At 39.4% G+C, this 26,230-nt stretch overlaps 1 protein-coding gene across 1 annotated transcript in view; it reads left to right on the top strand.

Moving 5' to 3' along the window:
• Positions 1 to 25,542, top strand: part of LOC146386502 (caM kinase-like vesicle-associated protein) — a 42,487-nt gene extending 16,945 nt beyond the window's left edge. The window contains exons 2-11 of the mRNA XM_084927600.1: positions 14,492 to 14,599; positions 14,697 to 14,828; positions 16,900 to 16,974; positions 17,463 to 17,601; positions 19,074 to 19,194; positions 19,292 to 19,367; positions 19,529 to 19,665; positions 19,864 to 19,942; positions 22,544 to 22,631; positions 22,828 to 25,542. Coding sequence (XP_084783726.1) covers positions 14,505 to 14,599; positions 14,697 to 14,828; positions 16,900 to 16,974; positions 17,463 to 17,601; positions 19,074 to 19,194; positions 19,292 to 19,367; positions 19,529 to 19,665; positions 19,864 to 19,942; positions 22,544 to 22,631; positions 22,828 to 23,190 — 1,305 coding nt within the window. The 5' untranslated portion in view covers positions 14,492 to 14,504 and the 3' untranslated portion in view covers positions 23,191 to 25,542. The remainder of the gene's footprint in view (positions 1 to 14,491; positions 14,600 to 14,696; positions 14,829 to 16,899; positions 16,975 to 17,462; positions 17,602 to 19,073; positions 19,195 to 19,291; positions 19,368 to 19,528; positions 19,666 to 19,863; positions 19,943 to 22,543; positions 22,632 to 22,827) is intronic.
• Positions 25,543 to 26,230: the final 688 nt, after the last annotated feature.

The following is a 26,230-nucleotide window of genomic DNA, read 5'->3' as shown; positions in this document are numbered from 1 at the left end:
CTGTTCATAATTTGTGTCTCTTTTGCTCTGTTAATTTCACAGTCAGCACTCTAAGGGGACTTTCAATTAGTGTTAGCTCGACATTAAAAACAAGTCCACTTTATTTATCACTGCTTCTAGATGATATTTTTCATGTAATGTCGATTTTATGGGTAGCAATTAAAGTGTCTGTCCCATGAAGCAGCTTGCAGGAGCAAAGCAGTTAATGAGGTTGGCTTAGTAAAGACTTGGGTGTTGTAGAGGAGAAGTTGAGGAGAGGAGAAATCTCCCAATGAGTCTCCAAAAGGCACTACAGCTTTATTAAAGTTAATTTGTTTGGAATTGGCAGTCATGATTATTAATCTCATGTAATTTAACTTTTGCATGATTATGGATGGATGGATTGATGGATGATTATCCTCTAATAAATAATTTAAGTGGTATAACTTTTGTTTTAATGGAAATCATACAGCAATCATAGCTTATGATATCTTTAAGGGTGCAGGAGTCAGGAGGTAGAGTACAGCTTCTGCCAGTCAGAAGGTCGGTGGATCAGTTCCTTGTTTACTCCAGTCTGGATGGTGAAGTATGTTTGGACAAGACAAGTATCCTTGTCAAGGCAAGACAAGTTGCCCTCAGTGAATCCATCGGAGTGTTAGTGAGTGTCGGGAATGTTAGAAAGTGCTTAGGTAGGTAGAAAAAAAGTGCTTACATGAATGTGTGTTTAAATATATATGAATATGCTGACATCTGCAGGCAACATCTTTGGTACTGGGAGTGTTGTGGTTTACATTCGTTGTCCTATTAATGACTTTAGTTTTACTGACGACTGATGTTTAAGCAGGTTTTGGTTCAATGAAAATCTTGCTAGAGGTTTTGCATCAGATACCAAGTGGCTGGACTGGAAACCCTTTCAAAAATAGGCTGTTGCCCCCCGAGACAAATCACGTTAGGGTTCTTAATTCCTTCCACTGTGACCCGTCAGCCATAAAAGTCTAATGGGGTATTGCTGTCACATCACCAGGCATGGACACCGTGAAAATGCTTGAAACTCGGTGTCAGTTTCAAGCATTTTCAAAATGATGCCATGGGAACATCTACTAAAAATCTTGGACGAGTCCAAATCTTGATGATCAAGGTCATGTTTTCTGAAAACCTTATGAACACGATAACTCAAGAAAGAGGCACCTAAGATTTTAAAATGTATACCATAAGTGCATTTACTAGAAGGCTGAGGGCTAGCATGGGCGACAGCCAGTATCTTTATAGTTATTTTGGAAATGAATTGGTAGTCAAAACTGTCCCTGACTGTCGCATCTTCTTGTGAATCTACTTTGTGCAGATTTGTGTGCATATTCAGGCACATCTGTTTTCTGCACCAATGTTAGACATCACCAATCATTTGTGATAGTATTGCTAAGACTCTTGCATTAGCCTTTCAACCTTAAATTCTCCCCAAACTTGTATTCTTCTTATAATCTTTGATGTGTATCTACAAAGAGTACAGCCGGAGAAGACATACAATATGTTGTGATTCGTTACACTCACAATACTTTTGTGTATTGAATTACAAGTGACATAAAGGTACAGGAGTGTTGACAGCAGAGACATTTCTTGGGCTAAAATTAGAAATTGTGGCTGTCTCCAATGGAAATCCGAAAGGACACAAATTCTCATAGAGCATTGCACTATATGGTTTCACCGTGCATTGCACAATGGCAGGTGTGTATTCAGGTATGCACTCATATGTATACAAACAAACTATTCTCCTTCAGGTTGGATTGTCTGCAGCTGTTTCATCAAAAACAAGCCAACATTGTTTCTCACGCACTCTGTCCATAGGGAATGTGCTTATGAGCCATGTTACCTGAAGACTATTGTGCATACCGTACACTCATATTGGATGTCAAAAGTGAACATTTGGATTGCATTTCTAATAATACAGTTTGATCCTCTCAGTAGGACGTAGATATAGAAGTTAATTTTTTTATGTATGATATCTAACTCTTTGTCATTTACATACGCATAATAGAGATATAATCAGTTTTATCAGCTTTTATCAGCATTTTTAGCTGTATGCTTTATTGGAACAGCTGCCATCAACACAACTCTCACTACTTTGCAGTTTCATTTAGCTAGTTTCACTAGAGAAACTACACCTGCAAGAGACAGTTCTACATTTTCTAGTAGAATATATAACATTGTACAAAAGTCTTGAGCCACCCCCTCATTTCATTATAATTTGTTCCAAAGGAGTCAGAGTTTCTTATAATTTTTAAAAAGTGGTCTTGAGCAACATTTTTTCAGGGTTTCTGAAGCTTGTTTGTCTTTGGCTCTTTTTTACCTGTCCATTTTTTATAGGTCAAGATTAAGGCTACTGAAATGGCCTGCAAAAGGTGGCTGCAAAGAACCATTCAAATGAGGTGAACAAGGGGAAAAAAGTGAGATATGCCAAATTACACAAGAACTTGACTGAAAAGTTGTGGCAGCAACACATCCAAATTTGAAGTTTTTGGTTCAACTTGTTGTAAATATGTATGGAGGAGGTCAGGAGAGAGTTACCACATTGTCTACAGCCTTCAACAAAACGTGTTGGAGGCTCTGTCATGGTTTGGGGAGGCATTTCACCCGGTTGGTGTTGGAGATCGAAATTGATGGAATTATGAACACAGAATCTTTTGATTTACCATGTGGAAAGCATCTGATATGCAACTAATTCATTTAACATTCTTGAATGATCTCAAACACACTGCCAATGTAAAAAAAAAAAACACAATAAAACACTATTAATCATGGATGGCCTCCCCAGAACCTGAACCTGATCATTATTGAAGTCAGCATCCAAAGAAGAGCTTTGTGTGTTCTTCAAGGGGCTCGAAGAAATATTCCTGAAAGCTACTTAATGCACTGACAAGAAAACTGTCTAAGAGAGTTCAGGCTCTGCTGAAGAATAAAAGTGGTCATGCCTAATATTGACTTTCAACCTTTTTAGAACTGTCCAAACTGTTTTTGGCCTATATGCTGCATTTCCTTGAATGTTTGCACATTTTAATGAAGTGCTCCACCTATTTCCCATTGTCCTAACAAAAAATAAAGAAATGAGGGCTGGCGCAAACCTTACTGTAGTATGCACATAACTGTGCAGACTTTAAATATAGTAAAATAGGTATTGCATTCTAAGTAGAGCTGGACCGATCCGATATTACGTATCGGTATCGGTCCGATACTGACGTAAATAACTGGATCGGATATCGGAGAGAAATAAAAAATGTAATCCGATCCATTAAATATCAAAAAAGCACCTCACAAAACTTGCGACACGGCGTAACTCGGCTCATAACCGTAGCATGTGGGAGCAGTGTGCTCACGTGATAGAGCTGCTGTGTGTATTTGTAGCCTCGCTACCAAACCGGCATTTCATCTCCGAGGAAGTTATCCCAGAGAGATAACAACCGATATATGGAGCGACTGCCTCTTCTCTCTCTCCCTCTCCTGCTGCTACTTCAATCATGAAACTGATTAATGATCAGCTGATCGGCTTTTCTGTCGCAAGTCCGTCTTTCTTCTTTGTTTTTGGCCCACTTTGCACCAGAAAGAGGAAACCAGCGGCTGAACAACAGCAGCACGTTTAACCTTGATAAGCTGTTGTTAGAATTTATTTAATATTACTTTGTAGACCAGGATCTTTTTCTATGTAGCTGACGGCTGGTAACTGTGCAGGGGCGGATCTTTAGTTTAGCCAGGGGGGCCGATAGGGCATTAACAGGGAAAAGGGGGCACAAAGACATACTTTTCTTTCTTATTCTCATTTAAAATGTCTAGCTTTTAATAAATGATTATTTGAATCTTACAACCAAAGTTTTATTCTTATGTAAAATATATAGAAGTCCATTACTGTATATAGTAACTGTTAAGTCTAATATACCCTAGTAAGCTATACTACTAAAATATTTTGGGTGCAGTGTATTTTTTACATACAGGTATAACAGAATGGCTTTAGTGTTGTTGTTTATTTAAATCTGAATATGAACTTATACAAAATGCAGCAAGATATTAAAAAAAACATTTTATTGATTAAAAAACACACTATATCAGATTCATATGGGTATCGGCAGATATCCAAATTTATGATATCGGTATCGGACATAAAAAAGTGGTATCGTGCCATCTCTAATTCTAAGTACATTCTAAATAGGTTCCCACTTTTTAGGGAAATATGGTTAAATTACTTTTAATTCAAAGCTGGCCTATTTAAAAATTCTTTATAGTTTTCACTGAGTATTAAAACACTTCAAAAGTTTATCACACTTGTAAATGAACATGTATCATGAGTATAACAGTTTCTCTTGTATTCAACAACAACAAAATGGTCTATACTGTGTCATGATGGATGTGCTTCTTTTGTACATGGTGGGCATCAGATGTAAAAAGGGTTGTTTGCCGGTCCTGGAAGGGTTGGAAATACATTGACCATATAACTGTGACTCTTTGCTGTATGTGACACAGTCCTGTTGTCTCACTTCCTCTCTAGAAGCTGCCGTAAGAAGCAACTGTACTCTGATTTGTCATGTGACTCTTGTAAGGTGCAAAGTTAAGCTCGTGCTGTTGTTTGCTTAAAGTGTTTCGCCATGAAGCGTGGCTGCGAGAGAGCGATGGCACAGGATGACAGAAGGAAGTGGGAAGGAAGTGAAGTGCAAAAGTGCGCGTACTCTTGTGCTGATGAAGCCGCTGCAAAGTGTTCTCATTCAGAGAAGAATGCAGCAGTGTGAGTCAGATGCACAGCTTTTGTTTTGAATGAATGAAAGCACATCGTCACCTATTCTTTAAAGTAGAGATGGCACAATACCACTTTTTTATGTCCGATACCGATATCATAAATTTGGATATCTGCCGATACCTATATGAATCCGATATAGTGTGTTTTTTAATCAATAAAACTGTTTTTTTTTTAATATCTTGCTGCATTTTGTATAAGTTCATACTCAGGTTTAAATAAACAACAACACTAAAGCTATTAGTTATACCTGTATGTAAAAAATACACTGCACCCAAAATATTTCATAGTTCAGCAATACTGATCAATCAGATAAACTTAAACCTATGCCATCCTTCCTATTCTGGTATTTTAAAGAGTACTTAGCAGAAATATTAAGCAACCTAACTAATAGGGTTGCAAACTCCCAGCAAAAAAAAAAAATAGGGAACCACCCCCCACCCTCCACCTCATGATGCTTAATTGACATAATCAACTTTAATTTGATGCAGTGTGAAAAAAATTGCACAGAAATAAATTAAATCAATCAATCAATCAATAAATCAATAAATCAAGAATAATTAAATAGATTCAACATCTTTCTTCAACAGAATTGCAGACTGCACAGATGGTATCTTCCCAAAGGAAAAAGTAGTATAGCTTACTAGGGTATATTAGACTTAACAGTTACTATACACAGTAATGGACTTCTATATATTTTACATAAGATTAAAACTTTGGGTGTAAGATTCAAATAATCATTTATTAAAAGCTAGACATTTTAAATGAGAATAAGAAAGAAAAGTATGTCTTTGTGCCCCCCCTTTTCCCTGTTAATGCCCTATCGGCCCCCCTGGCTAAACTAAAGATCCGCCCCTGCACAGTTACCAGCCGTCAGCTACGTAGAAAAGGATCCTGGTGTAGAAAGTAATATTAAATAAATTCTAACAACAGCTTATCAAGGTTAAACGTGCTGCTGTTGTTCAGCCGCTGGTTTCCTCTTTCTGGTGCAAAGTGGGCCAAAAACAAAGAAGAGAGACGGAGTCGACAGAAAAGCCGATCAGCTGATCATTAATCAGTTTCATGATGGAAGTAGCAGCAGGAGAGAGAGAGAGAGGCAGTCGCTCCATATATCGGTTGTTAAGCTTAACGCGGGAATGCTTTACAAACATTCAGAGATGAACTTACACACTTGTTTTACTTCTCTCTGGGATAACTTCCTCAGAGATGAAATGCTTGTTTGGTAGCGAGGCTCCAAATACACACAGCCGCTCTATCACGTGATGCATACTGCTCCGACGCGTTTTGTGAGGTGCTTTTTTGATATTTAATGGATTGATTACATTTTTTATTTCTCTCCGATATCCGATCCAGTAATTTACGTCAGTATCGGACTGATACCGGTACGTAATATCGGATCAGTCCATCTCTACTTTAAAGGTGACGGAGTGATTAGGATCCAGGGCCTTCAATAAACCCTCAAAAACTTTTCATTCCTCTGTGATGCTACGCAAACAAACGAGAGATGTAGTGGATCTGGAGAGACTGGCCCTGTGTGAGACTGATGCAGACACCGTGAGCAGTATTGTGTACTGAACTAGGATTAAAAGAGGGCTGAGTAGAGAAGGCTTGTAATTATTATTGTACTGCCAGACCTGCCATGCTTCTGCTCCTAGCACACTGTTTAGCAAGTGCCCCAGGACACAGAGATTCCTCGATACAAGAAACACACGGATCACAGGCCCAGTGAGACACACTGTGTAAAATGAGACTGCCAGCCATGAATAATGAATTCAATTGTGAATTCGCCGGCTTTTTAAAACCTTTGCCACTATCTTTTTATTCTAACCCTGCTCTACACATGCTGCGGATTAATGCAACTTCCAGTCCCTTCCTGTGTTCCCTGTCTGCTGTTATTACCCTGCCTTCCTCCTCTTGTTATAGAGCTCTCTCGTCCATGTTCTTCAGCTAGCTCTCTAAAGGTTGAAACAGCAAGATTTATACGCTGCCTTGCAATTTTAATTAGTGCAGTAAAAAGCCTCAGAGACATAGCATGCAAACTTTTTTTTTTGGTCAACATTTCTAAGAATTCATTTCCCTTAATCAAAATGAAAGAAAAAAAAGATGTAATTCTTGTGCAGTGCAGTAATGAGGCAGATGTTGCTGATGCTCTTCCAAGTGAGTTTTGGAGAAGTTCTTTTATGAATGCACTCATATGCCACTCAGTTAATGCGGCTTGAACTGTATACTGTAAAATACCTTTGAACTGGTTTCCATCTTGGTTGGCCCATTTTTCTGGGAATAGTAGCAGCTATTATTCTGGCCTCTATAACAGAGGCACTACCGGGGTCACTTACTGCCGATGTAGATTTATTGCATACCATCAGTATTCCACCGCGTCTGCTGGCCTCTCCACACTAATGGATTGTCTCGGCTCTTAGCTGAAACTGTTTATAAAAGTTCACTTAGAGTTGGGCAGCTTTACATTAATGGATAGCAAATGATTTCAGTGCAGTGTCTATATTTGCCTGTATCTTTAATTCATAACAGCTACAAGGGTAAAATTGCACATAGGTTTTGAGTTAGAGTACCACGGCTGGACTGCCTTCATGTCATTTTAATGATTTACTTCCTGTAGCTTTCATACACCTGTTCACCCTTCACAGCCGACACATCCTTTTGTTTTATGTGTCTACACCCGACTTGAAAAGTAGCTGCTTCACAGTCTTGGTGTTGCTTAAAATTATTATTGCACCTTCAAAACTTCACACCTGCAAGTAAAGTCAGGTTTCTTTTTTGAATTAGTAACGTTTCACTTAGAAAGCAGACGTGACAGGTGAGATTTACAAAGCAATTGTTGGTCATTTTTTTAATATAGCACTCGTCTGACCTCTGAGATTGTGTTTAACACGTGACACGTATATGATGTCATCATAAACAGAAACAGAATACAGTGTATGCCACAGGTCGGCATAACAAGGAGCATAAGATTAGACAACACCTGGGTTAGTAAAAATGTTGATACAGTTATCGATGTGAGTTACAAAGACAGGTTGTGAAATGCTGAATTGAATGTCTGTAGACACTGCTTAGGACTGGAAAATGTGCTCTCTGTTTCAGTGCTTTATATTGTTCTACTGTTAGTCAGGAATGAATCGAAGAGCACCATGGTCTTTGTAGTACAGATGCAAATACAACAATTACACAACAGAAGCTACAGAGGTTCTGCGTATTATATCCCCCATAGTAACCAATCCCATCGCCTGACGCTGACAGACTGTGTGAATCTCAGTGAAGGTAGGATTTGAAAAGAATTTTGAAATCATTGTTTGAAAGTCGTGAAAACATGAAGGAGTCGATACATCCTTACTGAAACTCAAAGTTAACTGTAGCCAAAGTGTTATTTATAAGCCCATTAGTTGTCCATTGTTTTGGCACAGCTAAAGTTGAGGGCTTTCAGACCTGACTTGCTGCAATCCAACAGATGTGCTTTCTATTAGCTATTACAGATGTGCTTTCTATTAGCTTTCACTGCAAAAAGAATAATTTCCTTGCACCTTTCTGCAAAGGTTCTATTGCAGAAAGGTGCAATAGAACCTTTCTGCTCAGAAGGAGGCTTTATTAAGACTTACACAATTGTCACTGTGCCCATCTGTGCTGCCCTTATTGTCTCTTTTTAGCTGAAAGCAAAGTGCTCTCGCAGTCTTTTGGGCAATCCCAGGAGGAGATCAGTGAGGATGAAAGAAAACGAAGGTCAAGAATGTTTATTTCCAAAAACCTAGAGAGACGCGTCTTTTTAGACTCAGGCTCCAACCAGTCTTTAGGAACACAGAGAATGGAGAGATAATGAGAGACCGAGAAAGAGATGATATTTTATCTTAGCCTTGTCAAAACAGAATTAGTAGTTTGCCCAAAACACTCAAGTAGTGTGCTTGAGGGACTCAGCATGGATGGTATTTGTGTGAAAGATGAATTTTGACCACTTATTCATATGTTCTCTTGGTTATGTTTGCTACCTAAAATCTTCAGAAGAGCATTAATAGTAAATGATCGGACTGTGACTGCAGAGCTTCAGTGAAACATTATAAAGCTACAGTGTGTTTCCTTCAAGGTCTGATATGCCACACTGGCTGCGCTTTGGCTTCTTTAATAATACGGTGGCACACCAGTGTTCAACTATGTCACATTTAACCAGTCAAACGCAGCTAACTGCATGTAACGGTTTATCCTTTGGTTTCCATCTGCCACATTTTGGTGGCTATCTCTGGGTTACCCTCAAAGCGTGCCTGTGATCTCTCAGCTGTAGAAGAAGGCTAAATGGAGAATGGGAACTTTCCTGCTGTTTGAGTGAAACCTCTCTGTTTGTCCAAGGGTATCTTATTAGTATATTAGTCTAATTTTTTTGTCTTAGGTGCGACATAAAAGCTTTTTATATTTCTTGATCCTGAAAAATGTTTTCAAATGAGAAATGTGTGATATTAAAAAGATATGACACGGTTTTCAATCATGTGTTATGCTGTTATTCTTATATAAGATGAGCAGTTATGTGTGTAAAATGTGGTTTGTGCATAACTGTTGCAGTTTAGCACTGCTTGGGTTCGCTTCAGTGAAGTATGTAATGGCCTACAGTCAGCACAAGCGTAATGTATGGGATCTGATCTTTACTGTGCATCCTCATTTAGTAGCTACTGAGGCAGAGGGGGAGTAAGGGTGTGAAAGAACGCCGCACAGAGAGTCAACAACTAAACATGAAGTGAAACATTTCTTAAAAACAAGGAAAAATGGCTCACTTAAGTAAGCTAACTATACCAACTACTTCCCTGTGGAGTAACCCTGCATTATATCCCAGTAGTAGCTAAAATAATCCCCCCCTTACGTGCTTCAAAAAGCCCTTTCAGCACTGCCTTTAGTCTAATCCCTGGCTTTTCCAGGCACTGCAAGAGTTTCATCAAGCACAAAGAACTAAAACGACTCATTTCCTGATGGCCTTGCCTGGCTGAAGGAGGTATTGCACTTTCTTAATAAGCCTCCATCTTTTTTCACTATCCATCTTCTGTCCTGTAAATCCTCACAGCACTAGCAGAAATTCCTTGGTGATATAGCACTGTGTCCCGAGGTGGGCCCACAGCAGAGTCACAGCACACAGTGGCACATAAAGCATTAAGAGCCATTGAGTAGTGCTCCCCAGAGGCAGATAACAGTCAGAACACGGGGCGATAATGCTTGAATGTTGCTGATGCCGGTCGATTGAAATGGACCCATTATGCAGCCTCTGTTATGTGATATGGCAAGCATCCTGCTATTTCTGCTTCAAGTGCTTGACAAGTTCTTCTTCCATTACATTGCTTCATGAGTTCTTTGAAGAATTACATTATCTGGTGTTGAATTTTTTGCGTATGTTCTCCCTTGTGCTTCTTATGGCTTTGCAGGCTCAAGATAAACATTTTCAAAAACCGCAAAGGTTAATTTTCTGGATTACTTCATGCAATTCATTTCTCAAAATTGTGTGCCCACTCTTTTCTTCTCATGTGCATTTTTCCTAGAATGTCACGACTGTGGCTACTTGCTGAACGTAAATATTTCCTAGCATAATGTATTTTTCGGACATGTTTTGGCCTTTTTCTGTCTGCTAAACCTACTCAGAATGTCCTCCATTTAAACCACCATCCCTGCAGAACTTTCCTTTCATCTTTGCAGCGCAATTTTACTGAGCCACAGCATTGATATACAATGTACTGAGAGTGAGAGAAAGAGAGGGACCCAAAAAAGGTCAGCTCCTCTCACTGACTGCACAAGTCAGTGTTGTGCTTCAGTTAAGAAAAGGAAGTGAAGTGAGCACAAAGTTTTCTCTTCACAGTTTTCTCAGCTGAGCCTTGTTCATTTAGATTGGATATCAGAAGCTGCAGAAGACAAATTTCCTTCTTACATAGTAAGAAGGTTCTCATTTTCCCTACTACCCTGCGTCACAAAGTGACAATACAAATGGTTGCTTCATGGATAGGAAATTTATATTTTATACCGTATGTTCATCTCTAGAAAATGCTGTTTAGGCATTTTCCACTACTGCTTTACATTCCTAGTTTTGCAAAGAGAATATTTATGCGAGTCCAGTCAGCAAGCATGCAGTGTTGTGGTTGCTGGCCCCAAGGTATCTGCACTGGATTAATAAGTAGTATGATTCCTTTTTAAAAACACTAGTAGACACAGAGAGAGCCACTGTTTTCTCTCAGGATTTCTTGAATATATCAAGGGATTTCATCCACAGTCTTGCTGATTCCATTTCTTTTGGTTTAAAAATAAAATAAAATCACATTTCTCAATATGTTAGGATTCTCATACCATAGGCATCCTCATGACTTATGTTGATGCAGAGAGCTATTCTTTAATACTGTTTTTAACCACTGGAGGCAGTGTTGCCAATCAATGAGCACAGTCCTTTAAGCGTCTCCATTTCTCAGGTATTAAAGGTGCTAAATTAGCGAAACACAACACTACTTATGTTTTCACAAGATTTACTATCATGTGATATAGAGGGTATTACTCAGGCAGATACCGTCACATAAATCTATAGAGTCTATGGGGAATGGGGAAAATAATGATAAAAGAAGTTTCCATTTGTGGTCCACTTTTTTTTTGATCCAGGTAGTTTATTAAAATTATTTTTCCAACAGTTAAACACATAAGCATATACCGATAAATGTACAACATTGCTCCCACCTCTCAATAACAGATCTCAAGTGAAAAATAAAATAGTGATATATACGCAGAGTATACACAAAACTATAGGCATGTAAGACAATGGGCCACTGGGCTATATACATTCAACATAACAGAATCATGATTCCATATCACAGGATGACATTTTGTCAATATAACTAATGACCGGTTGCCAGGAAGGATGAAATTTTCCAGCACACCCTCTGATGGTGAACTTAATCTTCCTTAGATGAACATCACGTCTCTAATCCACAGGCCAAATGTTGGGGGCCGAGGGTCCTTCCACTTGGTGAGAATAAGTCTTCTGGCCAGCAGAGAGGTGATAGAGCAAGTTTATTCAGGGATGCTTCAGAGGGAATCACACCAAACATTTAAATCAGAGGGGTTGGGTGGATCGTTTGTCCTGTTATTTTGGAGTTAGTCTCAAAGGTTGAGCTCCATCCATGTAACTTGTGTAAAACATGTAAAACATGTGCAGCAGAGTGGCTGGAGCTGTCTTACCCAGGCTGCATGTGGGGTCCAAATCAGTGGAGATGATGTACAACCTTAAAATGTATAAGAGATCGTCTAAGAGACACTGATGAGTTGGAGATATTCATTGAAACCTGTAGCCAAGTTGTCTCTGGTATTGTTTCTCCTAGTTCCCCTTCCCATCTATGCTTAAGGCCCTCTAAGCTAGTCAGCTTGTGGTCATTAAACACTGTATACATTTTACCAATGATCTTTTTCGAGTCCGTTTTGTTTTTAATTATCAGGTCCAGCAGAGAAGTGGAAGGGTGCATAGGGAAACACTCAGAATTAGATGAGACAAAACATCTAATTTGAAAATATCTAAAAAACTGAAATCAATTAAAACTTTTTGAGACAGCGCTTCAAAAGAAACAAACCTCTTATCTATATACAAATTGTTGAAAGACCGTATCCCACACTCCAGCCAGCCGTGAAATGCTTTGTCCATAACCGAGGGTGTAAACAGGTGGTTTTTCCTTATTGGAGCACCAAGTCACAACTCAGTAAGATTAAAGGCTTTTCTGAATGAATAACAACACGGTTGTGTGTATATGATGGTTTTTAAGTGGTCCACTTTTTGCCCCAATTCTAGTGTTGAGTCGTTTTGAGCAAGTTCTGGTTGTGTTAAGCATTATGCATGGAGAGCAAATGAGGAAACTAGTCTGATGAAGTCTGGAAACCGTTGGGTTTGTTTGGAATTAATTTAGTTTTGATTTAGCTTTTTTAAAGAAATAGGAAGACTTGATTTAAAAAAAAGCCCAAATTCTCGGGCACCCCAAAACTAGTGAATGTGTTCCCAGATTGATAGGAATATTGATAAGCATTTGCTGCTGCATAACTTTATTTAAAAAGTACAACAGTTAGAAGACTTTTTAGTGTGTTGCCACTGAGCATCATGTATGGCTTTTAGTTTGCTTGAGTTTAGGTCCTTGTGGAATAAATGCTGTTGTTGTCTGGTTATTGATGTCTTTTTGAATGAGTTGGAGTGATAGGAGGGACTAGACTGAGGTTATTAGATGCCTGGCCTTAAATTCTAAAACTCTGAGTCATGTGCTTGATACACTGTTATATTTGTGACGATCCCTAATCTCTTTTTCATTACCAGTTTCATATGACGCAGAGATACATTTCTTGTTAAACTAGTGAATTTATTAATTGTGTGTAACAGCTTTCTCTTTTGTGTTTGATCTGTTTGATTTGTGTCTGATTTGCTATGAAGGTTACTGAGAAGAGTTAGAGTTGAGGTTTGAGATAATTAAAGACACGTAAAAAGCTGATTGAAGTCTGTGAAGTGTTTGAAGAAGGATTGGGAATTTTTGACTTCAGACACAATTTTGCATTTGGCCATAAACAAAAATACACATGCTAACCGCAGCGAACCATGAAAATTCAGAAACAGCTCGGCTTGTCATGGTCTTGGTCTTGGGTTTGCTGCTCCTGACTTTACTGTGCGGAGAGAAGATTACAAAGAAAAAAATCATTTTTCCTTTGAACTCTACAATAATTATAACACCTCAGCTGCAAATAAAACCTTTAATGTGTAGCAGTGATGTGTAGTGACTTTTGTAATAAAGCAAGCAGAGAGAAATACAAATAAACAAGATAAAATAAAATCTTCCATTACTTTTTATTAAGAAAGTGGACCACAATTAAAAAGTGCATGATTTTATGATGCCTGCCTTGCCTCTTTCTGTGTTATATAAAATATTATTACTTCAAAAGATATCGTCAAAATATTTATCATTAGCCGACAATGAGTGCTGGAGGATTTTTTAAATCATAGAATCCTTTACTAAAAATAGCAATAGAAAACTGTGAAAACTTGCCAACATAGTTAATAATAATTAAACATGTTACGCACCCCCCCCCCCCCCCCCCCCCCAAACGAGTTTGAAATTGAAACTGTTAAAGAGAGTCACAGAAATACTGTAACGCAATTAGATATTAAAGTGCTGATTTAGAGCTTAGAAAATACTTGAATTCCCTCAACACCCTCTCTGGGTGCTCTGCCGGTAATTGCTGGTTCCCTTTCTTGATTGGAAATGCTTCAGTTGTTGCGGGATTCACCTTACTGGGCTCTGTGTTTGAATTAACCGTTACTCCTGCTGCTCCCTGACCCCTGTGTTTTGTAAGTTTCTGCCCACGGAAAAGTGCTGGTATATTCAGTGCAGACTTTTCAAAATTATGAGATGTAACATAAAGGTAGGACTGTGTAGCAGTTATGCCTATGCCTTTATTCTTATTAATGCTGGATCATGAAAGCTCTGTTTAGCAAGTTTAAAACAATCTGTTGCACTCATACTGCCTCTGGTGACTCTTTAGTGCTCACACTTTGGAAATGCTTTCTCAGCATTACTGGAATAATTATTTTATGGCTGAGGGAGGGATATGTTGCAGCCAAGTCATCATCCAGTGTAAGATTAAGGATCTGTGTGAGGGAATAAATCAGCAGTAGTTGGAATGACCTGACAGATTGAAATGATTTTAATCTTTATTCTTATTTATTTCGCTCTGTCTTTTTTTATACCACAGGTCAGGAGTGGCCATGCCATTTGGCTGTTTAACAATCGGGGAAAAGAAGGATTACCACAGTCCTTCAGACGTGACAGATAAATATGACCTGGGTCAGATCGTTAAATCGTAAGTATCTCGGAAGGTTTTTGCTTTTGAACTTGAATTATGCTTAATTCCATTATGTTGTTTAAGAAAAACTGAAGTGCTGTGAAAATCTTTTCAGGGAAGAGTTCTGTGAGATATTCAGGGCCAAGGACAGAACTACAATGAAGATGTACACATGTAAAAAATTCCTGAAAAAGGATGGGAGGAAAGTCCGTAAGGCTGCAAAAAACGAGATTGCCATATTGAAGATGTGAGTTTTTCATCTGATTCATCTTGCTGTGTGACTCTCGCTTTATATTTAATTTTACTGAAATTGATTTCACAGAAAACATCTTTTTATGAAGAAGAAGAAACAGCTCAGTGCTCTTTAAGAATGCAGAAAAGTGAACTTCATTCTGCTGAGTGATCATATGCAGTCACTTTTTAAAGCCTTTATTATCAGAGATTTTCCTTCAGCTTCTCTTTGATGATCTGACTTTCTGGTAAAGCCCACATTAGCATAACCTGAGCCTTATCAAACAATTTGTCGCTGTCAGCAAGCAAAGCAGTAGAGTGAGATTACCATAAAAGTGCTTTTTTTTTTATAAGGAGCCTTTGAAAACACCGATTATTCCATTCAAAATTAGACTTTAATAACAGGGATGTGCACTGCATCCACATTTCATGTTGTAGTCATCAATGAAGGGGGTTGAGCAGTAAGATGACAGTGTCAAAGCCTGTGAATAATTGCTGGCAAAACATCAAATTACATTTTGAAGAGACAAATTTGGGCTGACATTACAAAAGAAAAGAATGAAAATGGAAAAAAAAGATTACTCTTTCAAGTTACCTTCTTCCATTTGTTTTGTTGTTACTCAAGATAACGTTCAGTTGTATGTTCTGTCAGTTTAGCTTCTTCTTGTTTAGTTTCATGTTTTGGTGCCCCTGCAAATATCCTGGATTTGAGATTTAAATCTCAGTTTAACATGTGATGCAGCCATAGTTTAATACGGGCAAAGTAACAGATCTAGTAGTAGATCTAGTACACATCTAATTGGTTTGGTATGGAAACATTAAAGAGGTATTAATGATCAAAGAACTGACCTCACAGGCCATTGTTCATTCTGTGGTGCTAGTTTCAGGTACTGTTTATAAGGTTAGGGAAACCTGCAGTCAGCTGAGACTGAAGAAGTCACTTGGACAAGTGGTGAAATGTTTCTCCCACTGAAAAAGCTAAATCCAGTTGAACAGAATTCTCTTTTTCTCTTACTTGGATGATTGAGTTTACATCAAGACATTGGGTATAGCTACTTAGATTTGCATGATCCAATATCATTTTAAAATATTATATACTATTTTTTGCCACTGAATTGTAGCCTTAAAATTCCTTACCAGAAATGCTCAACAGCATACACCTTAGTATCTTCTGGAAATATTTTTGTATCATACTGTAAAACATAAACTGTCACTATGAAGCTGGACATTGTTCATTTGGGGGTGTTTGAGGATTGTCTCACTTTTGGAACCAACCTCAGGTAGCCCTTCCAGGAAGTGCAGTTTTTAGGCATCATTGATTATTTTAAAACGAAACTAAATATTCCAGTCCTAAACAACAACAGAAAAAATAGTGTTTATCTGCTTTCATAAGTTGTTACAGTAGCTAATAGCTGGTCTGTAATATGCTGGACTGCATCTACTTTCTGCCATTTATTTCATGGCAGGTTTGAAAAAGAACATTTATATAACACATAATGAGTATGTGCTCTTTAAAAATTCTCCAGTACTTCACAGCTTGTGTCTGGATTCTGATTCAGACATGTAAATTATGGTTACGAAACACAACACCTGTGATGCACGATGAAAATCATTCATAAATGTCCCAAATCTCAATTTTCCATTCACAAAATTAACTTTGTGCTTGGAGTGATTGAATAGGGAAGCAATTAAAGACAGAGCTTTTTAGCAGACTTCCACAGTCAGCACTGTGGAAAAATGATCATGAAAATAACCAGTAGGCTCGTGAATGTCCTTCAGAGTTTCTTGCATGTTGCTGTGGTTGTTGAAGGCATAGTCAATGCTCATGATATAAATGTTTGAGATATATGCCCATATGGATACATCAGATTACACAAATCTGCGTATCTATGGGAATTTAAATATGTCTTGCAGTTTTTGTCTTTTCCTTTCTAATTGTTCCCTCTCTCAGATTTCAGAATGCATGTTGTTTATGTGCATTAAAATTAAAAGGTATTTACATTAGTCTTCTAAAAGAATGACTGACTCAGATCTTATCTGATATTTGACTTGATTCTCTTCTTATGTTTTTTGACACATCTTTTCAGGGTAAAGCACCCCAATATTCTCCAACTGGTGGATGTCTTTGAGACCAAAAAAGAGTACTTCCTCTTCCTTGAACTGTGAGTTCCGATGTCTGATGAGCCAAGGGAAAAGCTTTCTGCTTGACTTGACCGTAACTTAAACTTGAAATGTATCTGTTTATATTGTTGATACTTGTGGTGAATGAGCCCAAGGTCCTGTAGATACTTCCAGTCACTTGGTATTCATTGTGAAATTAGCTATTTCATGATTTTGTAATCTTATGTACTGTTTTCCATGGAATTCCAGAACATGGGATTCTTTTTTTGTGATTTAAAAAACTTTTGGTTATACGGAAATCTTTTATGCAATCTTGTTAAATAATAATCAAATTAGGATGCCTTTATTTCAGTTTAAATTACAGATGTATTTTTTTTCTTTTTTCTAAACTGTTAATAGTAGAGAGCAAAGGAAGAAAAAGAATAGAACAAGACAGAAAAGTTTTTAGTAAATCTTAAATTTAAACTGTTCGTCAAAGCTTTTACTACTGAAATTAAATTGCATTCCTAATTTCCAACAACTTCCACAGTGCAACAGGCAGAGAGGTGTTTGACTGGATCCTGGATCAAGGCTACTATTCAGAGCGGGACACCAGCAATGTGGTACGCCAAGTGTTGGAGGCGGTTGCCTACCTCCACTCACTCCACATTGTTCACAGAAATCTCAAGGTAATATGCTTCAGGATATCAAGTCGTATCATCAAATCAGAAGTATTCAAAACAACATGACTGTACTGGAGTTCATTAAAAGAGACAAGAATATACAAAGAATATCATTTTTAAACACATGTCCTCAGTTAATCGGTTAAAAGCTGTTTTCATCACATTGAAATAAAGAGTACGATGCAAAAAGGTTTCCAGCAACTTTCAGGCCAGTTTTACTAAATGGCTAAATGACTTTTTCCTGAAAAACCAAATCGAAAGACATTTCTGCACCGTTATCAGTTTTCTCAACAACAAACCTCAGCTTAGAGAAAAGGTGTGCAATCCAAAACATCTGCTTCTTGGAATTAATTTCCCTTTCTGCCAAGATACCTGCCTACTGTGCATAGTCGACAATTGTTCCACCCTCTGACAGCTGCCTCCTGCAGCGGGATGTTGCACACACCACTTTTCTTTCTTAAAAATGACGTATTTAATCTCATTACACTGAAAAATGGCGAGTTTCAGGTTTGTTTTCTTAAGAGAGCATCTCATGGGTTATGTATGTCCTTCACAGCATAGAAAGCAGAGAGCAGGCACAAACATCTAGTATTATTTCCCCCCCCAATGCTATGTTTGACTAGTTTTCAAATTCACATAGGCCACCTCGATGTGATGCTGGTACAAATGTGTTCATTTGTAGATAACACTAAGGAAACAAGGCTTTCAGGATCAATGACGCCTTTTTATTGACGTGTTTTTCTGTAATGTTGCTTTTTGGTTGTCTTTTATTGTTATTAAAGCTTTTGTTGTCTTTATTCTTTTATTTGAATTTTTTGTTTGTTTGTTTTAATTTCACTTTTAAGCATTGCAACTTTTTCTTCTTCATCTTAACTCACTAGTTTAATTGTGTTGTCTTACTTATCATAAATCTCAGACCATATGAGATAATGTTTAGTCCTTGTAGCCCCTTGTTGATAAAGTTAGCATTTTTCTACAAGATAGCAACATTTGCTATCTACAAGATAGCAAATTCAAATTCAAATTTTATTTGTCACGTACACAGTCATACACGATACAAGATAGCAGCACCTTAATTTCTCACCAAATACCTCCAAAAATAATGATTATAGGCTTCATAAAACTAAGACACTACAATATAGTAACCATGCCAAACATTAGCTAGTGTTATCATTATGAGCAGTGAGAGGGATAGCATTAGCATGTAGCTAAAAACCACTGTCTCGCAACTCATTAGTATGCAAATTTGAGACAATTAGAGAACGGTAGGTGTTGTATGATTTTGGACTTTTAAATGTGTGTCAGTGACAAATGCTGTGAAAACGGTTGAAATCCCACTTCGTAATACATAATTAAACATTTACATCGTTTAAGTCTTCTCTTTATTTTTGTTTTGAAACCACTGGAAATTTAAACTCGCTTTTTTTAATGCCTTAAATATGAATATTACATTAGCTGCAAAACGTCACTTTTCACAGTTGGAGAACCTGGTTTACTACAACCGCCTGAAGAACTCAAAAATAGTCATCAGTGACTTCCATCTTGCCAAGCTGGAGAACGGACTAATCAAAGAGCCCTGTGGGACGCCAGAGTATCTGGGTGAGAATATTAAATTTCACAACATGCAAATGAGGCAGTGCTTGTTCTGATTTACAGACGTGTAGAAATTTAGTGAATGTCTTTTTTTCTGGTGCAGCTCCAGAGGTAGTTGGCAGACAGCGATATGGCAGACCTGTGGACTGCTGGGCAACAGGCGTCATCACGTATATTTTGTAAGTTATGTTTATGAGACTTAAAGGCTTATTCTCAGTCACATGTGGAAATTTGATTGATCTGTAATGCTCTGTTACAGCATAAGCTTGTTTAAATATGGGATGAAGGCTTTTTTTTGGACTCCACATATTCACTCTTTTTTCACTCTATCCTACATCAGGCTGTCAGGCAACCCACCTTTCTACGATGAAACTGATGATGATGATTATGAAAACCATGACAAGAACTTGTTCAGAAAGATCCTAGCAGGAGATTATGAGTTTGACTCTCCGTACTGGGATGAAATCTCTGATTCAGGTACTTTTAGGATAAAGATAACATTGTGAAGCAACACACTGACAGCTTGCTCGGTAAACATTTCAGATTTGGAGAGTTTTCTCCTCTTCTTTCCGCTACAGTGTTCAAACATATGTCATATTTATGTTCTTGTCTGTCGGGGGAATATACCTGTTCTTTGTTGAGTTTCTTCTGTATTCTGATATTTTTCTTTGACAGCTAAGAGTTTGGTTGCTCGTTTGATGGAGGTGGATCAAGACCAGAGACTGACAGCCCAGGAGGCTATAAACCATGAATGGTAGGCAACGGAGCTTTGATAAATTGTGCATTTAAATGAGAGGACTCTGATCCGACCATATTAATTTGACCTGAAAGGCTTCTCAAAAGTTCATTTTGTTTTTTGGTAGAATCATGCAAAGAAACAGCTGTTAACATTTCCAGGATTGTTACTGTCCTGAGCATTAATTGGACTTTCTCAGTGCACTCTCTGACAGTCAAATTCTGCACAGGTGACAGCGACACATCAAGCAAAAATATTTATTATAAATGTTTTTTTAAGCATATAGATGTTCACTATAGGTGCAACAATATTTGTGCAAAGTTTGATTCAGATTAGACCACCCATTAGGGAGCAGATAGGGTACAGACAGATATATATATATATATATATACATATACATACATACATATACTACGACCATTATAGTAGGATTATTAGCAGTTAGCCAATTATTATTGGCTGCGTCTGAGACAAAGATCAGGCACAAACAGTCTTAAAACTTGGTTCCCTGAAAATATATTGATTAACATTCTTCTGAATCCCATTTGCATGTCTAAATGTGCTTTAATTGGAGTTACCTGTTACATTTCTCTATAAATATAATCTCATGTTATCAACTTGACTTTATTACCTGTATACAGCTTTTTAGCTTCCCAGTTACCACTGCTTATTTATATTTCACACGTCTAATCTATGAACACAAATAGACTGTCAATGCCAAAACTCCTGAAGAAAAATAGCCAAGATAAAAATGATCCTTAAAGGTTAGTTTGTCCTTAGAAAAGTTTGCCAATTTGGTTGTACTCCAACCCACCTCTGGCGCTGGTGCCCTACCCTCAATTTTAAATGCATTTAGACACTAAGGGTTTTCGGGAGGAGCCGTGCTGCTCTCTGAGAGGAAGCTAGTACCATGCTCTCCTGAGTTTTAAATGCACTTTAGAACAGAACACAGCAACACTACATATGAGCGGGCGTAGGGAGGTTTGAGGTCTTCACTCACCCCGGTTCTGTTAGCCGTCAGGGCTGGGGGGCTGGGAGGAGGTGCTGGCCGTCAGACTGGGGTCTGGGATGCGGGGCCTCCCTGCTACTGAGAATAAGGAGGTGGTCCGCTTGCCTCCACCCCAGAGAGAAGGGTTACATCTCCTGGGTCTAGGTGCGGCTTGCCCCTCTGAGGGCGGGGGTACCTGGACCTGGGATATAGAGTATGCTTGGGGAGTGCGACTGTCTGTGCAGTGTCTATTTGTGTCTGTCTACACGTTGGGTGAGTGCCGAGTATTTGGTTGTGCATATGGGGTGGGAATGCACGTCTGTGTCCGCGTGTGCCTGTTCGTCTGTGTCTATATGTCAGGTTGGGTCTTAGACTCAACCTCTCTGGGTACATCTCAGGCCCTCTAAAGTACGAAGGCCTATCTCCCCTCACCACACTCCCTGCCGGTGGCTGATGCCCTCAAACGTTGGTGTGTTGGTGGTCCTTGTCGTCTGGGGCTGGGCGCTCATGCATGTACCGGCTCACTCCTGGTGGCCGATTGGCGGGGCCGGGCGCCTGTGGCCCGGCTGGGCTCCTTCCGGGGGGTGGGATGCCCTCAGGCCTCTGGCCTCTGGGCCTGAAGCTCGGTCCTCTCTGGCACAGCTGGCTGCCGGCAGAGTCCGCGGGCACGCCACTGCAACCCCCTCTGGCCTCTGCTCCGTAGCTGCGGGGTGACCTCTCGTTTGGGGCTCTACCCAGCTCTTCCCAGGAGGGTGGCACGGTTCCCCCCCTTTGGTGGTCCTCCTCGGGTCCTTGTACTCTGGGGCCTCTGGATATCTGGGGCCTGGATCTCCTCCATACCTGCTTCATACCCTGGTGGACGGGGCTATGGCTCCCCACACTCCCTAGCAGATCGTTACATGGAGAAACCTTTGGAATACAAGCATGCTGATCCACACAGGTGTGCACACAGGTGTACACACGGGTGTTCACAGACGCGGACTACACCTTTCTTGGCTGCTGCCTCAAAGCACATTGTGCGCTGTCTATCTTGCGTGCTGCACAATATCGTTTATTATTAAGTATCTACTGTTATCTACTGCTAGCTAGTTTATTGTGATGGTGCTGTTTTTTTTTTATTATGTTGCTCTTTGTTGTTTGCTTTCTCTTCTGTTTTTTTTTTCTCCATACAGGTGATCCAGGTGTTTTGTTTGTTTTTTTTTTTTTCTTTCTTTCTTCCCCCCCTTCTCACCGTCTCTTCTCCCCTTTGGTTTTCTTTCTCTCCCTCTCTTTCTTTCATTCTTTCTCCCTGTCCTATCCCCCATTCATGTCTGTCCCGTTTGTAGCAACCGAAAATAAAATAAATTCATAATTATAATAAAGGTCAATCAAATGGACCAATATGGCAAGGCCATGATGATCCACTTGGTAAAATAAATCCGCTTGGCATCTTTCTTGGCCTTAAGACAACAATTCTGATGGCTAAAGATCCAAACAGGACACAAAAAAAAAGAAAAGAAAAAAAAAGTTTGCCAATCGATAAAACAAACAGCAAATTGAGTTATACTGTGTGTAGCAGCCCGTGGCACACGAAGGTAGGGATAATGTGAATCTCTGTTGTGAAGTTGTATTTCTCCTGTTTTGTGCAACAGGATCTCTGGTGGTGCAGCCTCAGATAAGAACATCAAGGAAAACGTGTGCGCACAAATAGAAAAGAACTTTGCCAGAGCTAAATGGAAGGTGAGCCCTTTTGTTCTCTCTTTCCGGAAGCTTTTCTTTTTTTCTTTTTCAAAAATTTCGACAATAGTTCTACTGTCTTTGAACAAGGATATACAGCAGCACGGTACAGTGTTGTGCAACTGTGAGTTGCATTTTTTTGGGGGGGGGGGGGTTATAGCACCAATTTGAGTTCAGTTTGATCTTAATTCTCCCACAGAAAGCTGTTCGGGTCACCACCATCATGAAGAGACTGAGAGCACCTGAGCACAGTGACGCAAAGGCGGCGAACCCTGCAGCCGGGGCCCCAGCAGACTCCACAGCTCCCCAGGCTGCTGCCGACCCTCCTGCTCCTTCATCTGCCACAGCACCTGAGGGTTCAACCGCTCCGGTCACAGAGCTCCCCGCCGGAGCGGAGAAAAGTCAACCGGCACCAGAGGCCTCGGCCGGGGTGGCGCCCTCAGCCGAAGACCAACAGCAGCCCAGCCCGGCTCCACATGGGGACGAGCCCACATCACGTTGCAACGGTGAAGCTTCAGCTGCCCTTCACACACCTGATGAAGCTGGTGATGAGCAGGGTTAAAAACCAACCTCCCACCCCCGCCCCGTGTTTGACTTCTGCAGTCCCCACCAACTCCTGCACACTGTACATTAGCTGCTAGCATGGTGACACTGACTCTGCTTCTCTTTCACTTGCAGCATTAGTATCATCTCATGGAAGCTGTGTGCTACCTTTCCTGAGCCTGACTGCTACGTTGCCTTGGCTTTTTCTGTTTTTTTTTTACCCATGTACGGTGCTTTTTTCCCCTGACCTCCCCCAGTGTGCGTCAGATTATATAAACACTAACTTCAAAATCTTTAGTTTTAGGGCTAAAACAATTTGCTGTCAAGCTGTGGCTTGCAGCTAACATTTTCTTTCCATTTCGTCTCATAGTGATAAGAGAATAATGGAAGACATAATTGTGCTGAAGACAGCTTTGATTCCTCTTTAATGAGCCGACTTGGGAAACTTCTCCCTGCAGTTATCCTCGCAATTCCAGTATTTGTTTGTAGAATCGGTAGAAAAGTTTTGCTTCTTAACATTCGCACCTGAAGAAGATCACGAGCACTTCTCTCACTTGACACATATGGCTATCTTTACCGTCTGTTGTATTCTCCACTTACCAGTTAATGGGCTTTTAATCAGCGACTGGGAGTTTTTAAGCCACTGTTGCGTTTAGAACGAGGCAGCTGCACACATAAGCACACACAGACACTATGTTTCTTTGCTAAGTTCCTGCTCAGGAAAGAACCTCATAGCTGTAAGTGTAAAGATTCTGTACATAGAGACCTTTGTAGAAGTAGCCAAAACAGCATGCTTTCTCACTTTTGCTGTTCATTTTACACCCACTTGGTGGATAAAGATGTGCTACAGCCAGCTTTGTCTTATCACAGGCCACAGCATTGTCGTCTCTTGCCACAAGCCATGTGAAGGCTAATGTTCTTTTCAAAAGCATACTGTACATTACGCTATCAGCTGCTGCTGTTCCTTTGGCGCCCCCGCTGTTAATGTGAAACAACCCCACCACTCTTTTCCTCCCATTTTTACATAGCAGTTCTATGCATCCAAATTTTTTTGTAGCTTTTCTTTTTTAGACGCCCTCGTGACATCCTCGTGACATCTTTGACTTGTTCAAAACATTTGTGTTCAGATACCGACTCAAAATACTTCATGCACTGTGGTGACTTTGCTGTAATTAGGGCACCATCACTTACTCTTTGTTGACCTGTATTGTACTGAGATGTGCAACCACATATTTACACTGTGTTTTTTTTTTTACTATTTCTATTATCTATTTATTTAAAACTTTATGTACATGATCATTTTGCTTTTTTCTATGTTTCTTTTTATTTATTTGGCTCTTACTCTCTCTTTTTATTTCATAGATTTTTCAGCTTATACTTGATAAACAGTATTAACAATCTCATCTTTTCTTATCACTGATCCCCTTGAGTTTTAATAATGAGCTACAGAAGGAAACCTCTGTGATCACTCTAGTGGAGTTAGAGCAATATTTGACTGGCTGCAGAAACTGTGATTCCTGGTGTCCTTTCGATACAGTCCACATACCTGTAAGTAGAAGTCTGTAGTCCTTTCTCAGCTGTCAGGCCCATGAGGGCCACTGACCTACATAGACACTGACATATGGCTGCTGTCAAATTCATATGTGTCTCAATGGGTGGACTGTAAGTTCCCATGAGCCCGAAACACGGGCCACATGAAGACAGTAGCCACTCTGCCAGTGCTATGACTTAATTCAAGTGTAGTATGTCATGGCTTATGCACAGCCAGCTTGTCTGATTTCCCCACTCTGTTGTCAAGAATATTTACTGTGCACACCTGTCAAATTATATAATAAAAAGATATATTTCTCTATTTGAAACTAAATGGGAAGAAAAAAGAAAAGGTTTACTATAGAATCTCAAGTTTGACCTTTTTTTGTTACAGTCGTTTACTCATAAAAGTATCTCTTTGAATGTGTTTAAAGTAGATTAGTCGAAGCATCGTTCAGATTGCATCACCATCTTTCTTACATTGTTTAGGATGAATATTTCATCTTTAAGAAGATGCTTAGTCAGAAAGATATCAGATTTTTTTAATGTGAATAGATTATTTCATGTAGTGTGTTCTCTTTGTTTAGATGGCAAATAAATACTGTTCATATACTGTTGCACAGTTTGAAGCAATGCTTTTTTCCAATACATACTCATAAACCCTGTATTTAATAACCCATGTCTGTTCATTTTGCCGAGCACTTCCAGGTGTATTCGTAGATGTGATGTTGCTAGGACCAGTGATCATCTGTAGGTCCTGTCCTGCATTTGTGAGCTCTGTACTGTACTCCTTGACTGAGTTGATGACTTTGATGGTAATAAAATTGGATTCATCTGTTTATCCATGTGCGATCAGCTCTTATTTCTCGTCCAAGCGCAAAGATTGTGTACAGCATCTTTCAAACCAGTGAAGATTATTTTGAGAAAATGTGGGAAAGAGCCTGCGTCATTACACTCTGCTTTCCCCCTAACCCGGAGGAGAGCATCTGTGTTACACGCGCTCAATTAGCACCAGCTTAGCACCCATCCTCGTGGGGTGTGAACTCGTGTTTCGAAAAATCCCAGCAGTGCCATTTGGTGACACTTTCCAAGACACTTGAATTGCATCACACTGGAATAATAATGCAGAGAGCTCACTCTCCAGGCCCTCCGGGGTTTAAATAGGCTTCCTCTAGTGAGACTTTCTCTTTTTAATGCCCATTTTGCAATAGTATGCAGCCATTGATAGAGCCATCAGGGCTCAAGGGGATCCTAACTCTGTCTTTTTGTCATTGGATGACTTCATTAAGAATGGTAGGATGAGAGACGCGTCTTTTTCCTCACTCTCTCAAGCAGTTGCGTGGAGATGAAATGCCAGTGATCAGAGTCCGTCCTTGCTGAGAGGAGAAGAGAAATTCATATGGAATACAAAAAATGTTCTTCCTCTGGGCAAAGCTTACATATAAGCTAAAAGCTAAGACAATAACTGCATATTGTGAACTAAATTTTGCGCAATTAATGTGCAATTACAGCAACAAGCAAGAATGAAT

Source organism: Perissodus microlepis, chromosome 5, assembly GCF_051167445.1.
Source record: "Perissodus microlepis isolate ML-2025 ecotype Zambia chromosome 5, ASM5116744v1, whole genome shotgun sequence".
NCBI classification, from domain to species: Eukaryota; Metazoa; Chordata; class Actinopteri; order Cichliformes; family Cichlidae; genus Perissodus; species Perissodus microlepis.
The sequence above is the reverse complement of the archived record's forward strand: the minus strand, read 5'-3'. Positions and strand labels throughout refer to the sequence as shown.